At 39.6% G+C, this 7,118-nt stretch overlaps 1 protein-coding gene across 1 annotated transcript; it reads left to right on the top strand.

Annotated features, from left to right (window-relative positions):
* Window positions 1-2,134: 2,134 nt before the first annotated feature.
* On the top strand, window positions 2,135-3,472 carry LOC146626456 (general transcription factor II-I repeat domain-containing protein 2B-like). The gene has a single exon (XM_085361808.1). It carries the CDS (start codon window positions 2,135-2,137, stop codon window positions 3,470-3,472), a length of 1,338 nt encoding a protein of 445 aa, XP_085217934.1.
* The last annotated feature ends 3,646 nt before the right edge of the window (window positions 3,473-7,118 follow it).

Here is a 7,118-nt window from a genome sequence, read left to right as displayed (position 1 = left end):
ACCAAACGGGGGATTCTCAGTGCTATTGGTTAAAAACCTGGCAGATAATCTGCAGTATGTGCTTAAGAATTTGGAGGAGACTTTTGAGGATAAATTGAAGAACAGACAAAGTGCCAAACCTAAAAGAATGCCCATAGCAGATGATTAGCAGTCAAGATAAATTCTGAGGGACGCCAAACCACACAAGAACTGGTCTGAAAATCAGGAAACAGGTTTTATGGAGCATTCATTTTTTAGCATGGCAGTGTTCCCAGAAATACTGCCAAAGCATAACTGGATAGAAAAACACACATTGAAACACTATCAGTCATGGATTGGCCTCCCCAGAGCTCGGACCTCAACATTACTGAAGTAGTGTGGGATCCTTTTGACAGAAATGGAACAAAAGGTAGCCAAAATTCAAAGGAGAGCTTTGAATGTTCTTCAAGAACCCTGGAGAACTATTCTTGAAGACTACTTAAAGAAATTACAGGAAAACTTCAGCCTGTGTTGAAGAATAAAGGTGTCCGAGACAAATATTGGCTTTCACGCACATTTGAATTGTACAAACTGTGCTCTGTATACTCGTTTGCAAGTGTTTCAGTAGATTACTGCAACTATTTCCAATTTTCCTAGCAAAATATAAAGAAATTAGGGATAATTCAAGACTTTTGCGCAATACTGTGCATTGTACAACAGTTATGGTGACAAACTCAAATGATCAAAAGAGAACTGCAGATGCTTTCTTCTACAGTAATAATTTTCATGTTGTAAACCAGACCCATTCCTGCTTTAAAAACACATATCTGGAACCATTTAACTGTCTATCAAATATTCACTTACTGTGACAAAATAATAATAATTAATATAAATTATCTGTGCTTACCTGAGGTCAAACCAAGGCTGCCGTTTTTCTCAGAGTTGGGCGTTGGTCCCTTCCCCCCTGCCTCTCTCAACAACTGAGCTGAGACTGCATCCAAGACAACTGAAGTCCCCAGACACTGAATATTTCCAAGGGGACATACGTGAGCACGCCCAAGCATATACATGTGGCAAGTGCTAGGTTCAGGTAGACACAGATATCTTTTTTCCATTACTATGACTTGTGAAAGTTCAAAATATCAACCTATTTGCTAGTATTATTCTCTAATAGATATTTTTTAAAGTAACTGCATAAATCATACAGAACAGCGTTGAAACTACTGCTATGCACAAAGTCTGGAAGAGTCTGGACAAATATGAACATTAAAAAGGTGTCTGTGAAATTCATGTATTCTTTCATCATCTGTAGTGATTCAGACAGATGCTAAATCAGGGGTCACTAACAGGCGGACCGGGGTCCGAGTCCGGACCCAGTCGCCATCCTATATGGACCCGGACCTATAGTTAACAAAATATTAAATTATATTTAATTTTGACGGGGCGATTCAATTTTAAGCAGTAACCTTACATTGTATTAGACCAGGGAACATGCTGTATTAGACCAGGGAACATACTAACCAATTGTGTGCGAGTTACGCCACCCACGTGACACTACTTAGCCAATCACATCTGCGCATTCAAGGCGATCGCAACGCTGAGTGCAGACACAGACAGACAGAGGAAAGACATGGTGAGAGGTGAATGACAAGCGAGACGATTAACGATACAGTGAGACAAGACGTGAGCGGGAGTCACAAGAGGTAAAACAACTATGGCGCTTTCAAAAAAGAGAAAAGTAGACACCGAAAATAGAACTTTCAAGACTGAATGGACTGACGCATATATGTTCATTCTTCCGGCCGCAAGCAGCAAACCAGTGTGTCTCATATGTTCAGAAACCGTGGCACTGATTAAAAGTGGCAATGTCAAACGCCACTATGAGACAAAGCACAAAGCTTTTGAACAATCATACCCACCCAAGTCTGAACTCAGGTCCCAGAAAATTAGCAGTCTCAGAGCCCAATATGATCAGTCCACAAGGATCTTAACCAGTTCTTTCACCGCCCAACAACGTGCTCATGAATGTTCCCTCAGAGTTGCTTGGATTTTAGGTCAACACAAAAAGCCCTTTGCAGATGCAGGTGTTGTCAAAGAGTGCATGAGTGCAGTAGCAGAAACATTACTTGAGGGTAAACAAAAAGAAGAGCTTCATGACAAAATAAAGCAAATACCTATGTCAGCATCAACAGCCACAAAGAGAAGTGAATTATTAGCTCAGGATGTGCTATCCCAGCTGGAAGAAGCTATTCATAAGACACCATGTGTAGGCTTGGCTGTAGATGAGTCCACTGATGTGTCTGACAATGCTCAGCTGTTAGTTTATGTAAGGTTCTTCAACAATGATAAGAAAGAGTTCTGTGAAGACCTGCTAGGTGTAACTTCCCTTCACAGCACTACAAGAGGAGAGGATATTTACCTGGCCATTAAGGAAATGTTAACAAAGCGAGGAATAGAGCCAAACCAAGTGGTTTCAATAACCACAGATGGAGCCCCTGCTATGATGGGGAGAGAGAAAGGAGCTGTAGCAAGAATGAAAGAGGACAATCCCGAGCTAATCTCTTATCATTGCATTATTCATCAGTCAGTGTTATGCTCCACCCTGTCAGACGAGTATGCTGAGGTGATGAAAACAATGATGAAAATGATTAATTTTCTCAGGGCATCTTCTTCTTGTCAGCATTACATGCTCAGGGAATTTCTCAGAGAAGTTGATGCACACGCTGATGATCTTCTGCTTCACAACAATGTGAGATGGCTTAGCAAAGGCAGGGCATTGGAGCGATTTTGGTCCATCAGAAGTGAAGTAGCAGCTTTCTTGGAAGAGCTGGAAAGTCAAAAAGCAACAAACTTTTCTCTCTTTTTAAATGATGGGAAAAACATGGATATTGTGGCCTTTTTGGTTGATATCACTTCACACCTGAATGAACTGAATTTGAAGCTGCAGGGCAAGGACAATTCAATTTGTGAACTGATGACAGCTGTCCGCTGCTTTCAGAGGAAACTTGAAGTGTTCAAAGAAGACCTGCAAGGAGACTATGCACACTTCCCAACAGTGAAGGAACAGGTTCAGGGACAGAGAGATGTGTCCTCTTTTGTTGACTTTGTTGATAAGCTGATTGAAAACTTCAGCAAACGTTTTGATAGCTTCAGCTTTGGACAGCAGCTCACCATGTTCATAAAGAACCCATTTGCCATCACTGATGTCAGAGGGTTCTCAAAGGAAGTCACACAGCACTTCAAGTGGGCAAATGCTGGGCCTCTTCAAATGCAACTAATTGATCTCCAAGCAGATGTGGCCCTGAAAGAGCAGTTTGGAAGAACTGAACCTGCCATGTTTGGCTCCACATACAGCTGTGAGGCAGCTTTCTCCACAATGAACATAATAAAAACTAAATATCGTTCCAGGATCACCAATGAGCACCTACACATGTGTATGAGAATGGCCCTGACACCATTCCAGCCCAGATTTAAAATCCTAGTAGAGCGAACTAAAGCTCAGTTCTCTCACTGAACAACAGAAAGTTGGGACGTGGAATATAAGGGGGAAAGAAAGAGAAACTGTAAAATTGTTAAAATGTTTTGAGGTTATCTGTTGAAAATGTATTGAGACTGTTTAGTCGAGATGTAAAATGTAAAGAAAAAGGGAAACTTTTTTTTTCTGAAATTAAGCACTTTGTTTTAAGATGCACAATTTAGCCATTTTATTTATTTTCTCTAATTCATTTTAAACAGCAGCCCTATTTCTAATGTAGGCCTACTGTGTGTTTCAGTGTTAACAATAAATTTTGTTGAAATGTTTTAACTTGTATTTTCATTGATTTGACAGTCTATTGTTCATACGTTCAGATATAAATAAAAATTTAAAAAAAAGGTTGCTTCTCTATCACAATCATAACGTAAGTTAGACATTATGATGTCCCGGACCTCTGCTTGAGAAGATTTTCTCCAATTGGACCTCCTCAAATTTTAGTTTAATACCCCTGTGCTAAATAATGTAAAAAGTAGAAAGCATGTACAATCATAAAGGTGGAGTTATTATGCCTGCTTCCAGCTCCAAATTGTCTTTCTAACTCATACATGAGTTGCTTTGCATGATTTACAGTTAATTATAATGTTTATTTTTCTCATACACCTTTACACCTTAGTTTATTTGCTAATTTTTATTCCCTTCAGTCCAACTTTCTCCTGATTGGTTGCCCCTCGCGATCCAAGCAGCAGCTGTGTGAGCCTGGTTTGGTCACAGCTCAGAGCTGTGTCTCTGTTTTTGCTGCTGGTTGGATGAAATGGTTTTTGCAGCACACTCAGGTAGCACAGGTAGTGCAGCTCCTCTATCATGGCACAAGAAGGTTTGCTGTGTCTCTGAGCACACTCTCAAGAGTGTGGAGGAAATAAGGAGATGGGCCAGTACACTAGAGTAGCTGGACAGAGCAGCAGAAGGGCATCAACCGGGCAGCAGAACCGATATGTAATCGTTTGTGTGATGAAGAAAAGGAGGAGCACAAAATGACCTCCAGCAGGCTACTCAAGTTTCAGACCATATTGTGGGAAACAGACTCTATGACTGTGTCACGAGGTCTTAACGTCCGTTAGTGGGACACGCGATCACAGCCCAGCACCACCATGTAGCTTCACTGGCTTTCACCAGAGAACACCAGAGCTTTCAGTCCAGCCAAGGAATGCTGTTCTCTTCACAGATGAGAGCAAATTCATGATTAATAATACGGCAGAGCACTCCCTGAAACATCATCCAGCATGACCGGTTTGGCAATGGGTCAATCATTGTCTAGAGAGGTATGCACACTGGCACTGCTCCTCCTGCAAGACCAGATACTGCTGCTCCTGTTGCTGAGTTGAGTCCTCAGCAGAAGTCAGTCAGGAAGATCGTCTGTGTCCAGCACCTGCTAAAACATTTTAAAGACTGTTTTGTTGCAGTCGCTCAAGTGCATCAGGTGAAATGGAGTCACTATGGTTGATGCTTCCTAACTGCACAGACTGATATCTCCGAAGTTTAACTGACTGTGTGATATACTGCAATGATTAACAAAGTTATTATAAAAAACTAAAGCTAAACTAAAAACTAAACACTGTAGTCAACTAAAATAAAAATGAAAACTAGGCTTTTGGAAAAAATATAGCTAAACGAAATTATTTTGTGAACTTAAAATAATAATATTTATATTAACAAGAAAATGTACTCTGGAAACAGAATCTGAACTGAGCTACAATAGAAAAAGTTGAAATGAAATAAAACTACTGGTAGCCTCAGGTGCTACACCTCAGCCTCCTGACAGGGGGCGCAAGTCTTCATGAAGTTGTAGAGCACATGCCTGCCAGGTCGCCTCTGAATTACCTGTGTCACCACAGGCAAACATATTTCACTAAGTCTTAAGGTATGAATGCTCTTAATCTTAATCACAGTCTGTTCTTACATGTATTGTCAGGACAGCACACATCACCACACAGTGTCTGAACTTCATTGCCTGTTTTTGTCAAAGATCTGTTTAAACTCATTAACTTGTGTTCCCAAGATTTTTCAGAAAACTTGACCTTTAACCTTTACCTTACCTTACCTTTAGTAAATGCACTTATGGCAGAGGTGTCAAACATAAGACAAACACTCAGACCCACTGGACTGATTTTAAAAAGGTCAATTTTTGTGTGTTGCCTACCGATTAAGACCTCCCCCCTTGTCATTCATACGACACCAAGACGAATAAGATGTAGATGAACAATAAAATGATAGAAAGTTCCCATTTTTTCACTATCTATAATAAAAATTTCTGACAAATTTGGCAATGAATTGACAGAAATTTTCCTGTCATTTTATATTTATTTCTTACAATGAATGTTTAAAGATGCATGCTGACAGACTTTTTTCACTTACTACAGCAGCATGTATTTATCATGTGGGAAAATTGCACTTCTTTTTCAGGATTTAAATGTATTAAATGTGTAGTTACACTCTGAATATTAGGAGTGAGCAGACGTACAGCCCTTTCAGCTTAATATTCTGACAGTTAATCATCTAAGCCAGGGGTGGGGGACTCCAGGCCTCATGGGTCGGTGTCGAGCAGGTTTTAGATGTGTCCTTGATCCAACGCAGCTGAATTACCTCTTCAACAAGTCTTGACGTTCTCCAGAGGCCTGGTAATGAACTAATCATTTGATTCAGGTGTGTTGACCCGGGGTAAGGACCCAGGCCCTATTTAAGGACTGAGAGATAAGAAAGAGAAACAAAACAAAGAAAAGCACTGACTGTTCTCTTTATCTGACAATTAAAACACGGATTTGAAAGCAAAAGCTACAATAGACCCACCCCCTCATGTTTCATTTCACCTGCACTCCTGTAAATGAGCTGCTGGGGATTTATAGAAAATGAAAAGTATTATGTTCTTTCTTTCTGTTACAGCTGGAAAGAGTCAGAAACAGCTTCTACTCTTTCCAGCTGTAACAGAAAGAAAGGCTGTAAGAAAAACAAATGTTCATATTGTCGTTGTATCATTTTTGTTGTAGCTGCACAGACATTTACCTCTCGGCGGGTCTCGATATGCTTCAACTTTCCCAGAAAAATAATTGTGCTGATGGGCAGCAACACCCAGCAGGTAGTGGAAAGAGCATGTTTTAGTGCAGAACAGGACAGCAGAAATCTACACTTTTTCCATTATCTATCAAAACTTTATGAACTTTAAAACACGAATGAGATGCTAAAGTTTATTAAGAAAAGAACAGCAACAAATAATACAACAATAGTATCTTACATACATTTTGAACACTACTGCAATGTCAAAAGAAATGTTTTTAAAGTTACAAGAATGCTAGGATGCTTTTAACGGTTTGTTCATTATGCCCTATTAGAGCTAAAGGCCCCCGGGATTAAACAGCATAATGATCCATCAAGTCAATTCATTCAACTATATCCTGATAAAACGGAAAAACTACACCAGAAAACACACTGCAGCTGTGAGACGATATCACAGAGCAATGAAGTCTAAAAAATATATTAATCTTTACAAAAAACATACACAAAAGGTCCTTTAGGCAATTTTCCATTTACAACTACAAAAAAACTACTCAAATGTTTAGCAATAAAAACTATTTTACATGTACCATTTACATACATGCACATCATATAAATATCTTTTTATCTTTTTGTTGCA

Source organism: Diplotaxodon limnothrissa, linkage group LG8 (genome assembly GCF_057381915.1).
Source record: "Diplotaxodon limnothrissa isolate DT_005_m linkage group LG8, D_limnothrissa_male_GT1.1, whole genome shotgun sequence".
Lineage (NCBI taxonomy): Eukaryota > Metazoa > Chordata > Actinopteri > Cichliformes > Cichlidae > Diplotaxodon > Diplotaxodon limnothrissa.
The sequence above is the reverse complement of the archived record's forward strand: the minus strand, read 5'-3'. Positions and strand labels throughout refer to the sequence as shown.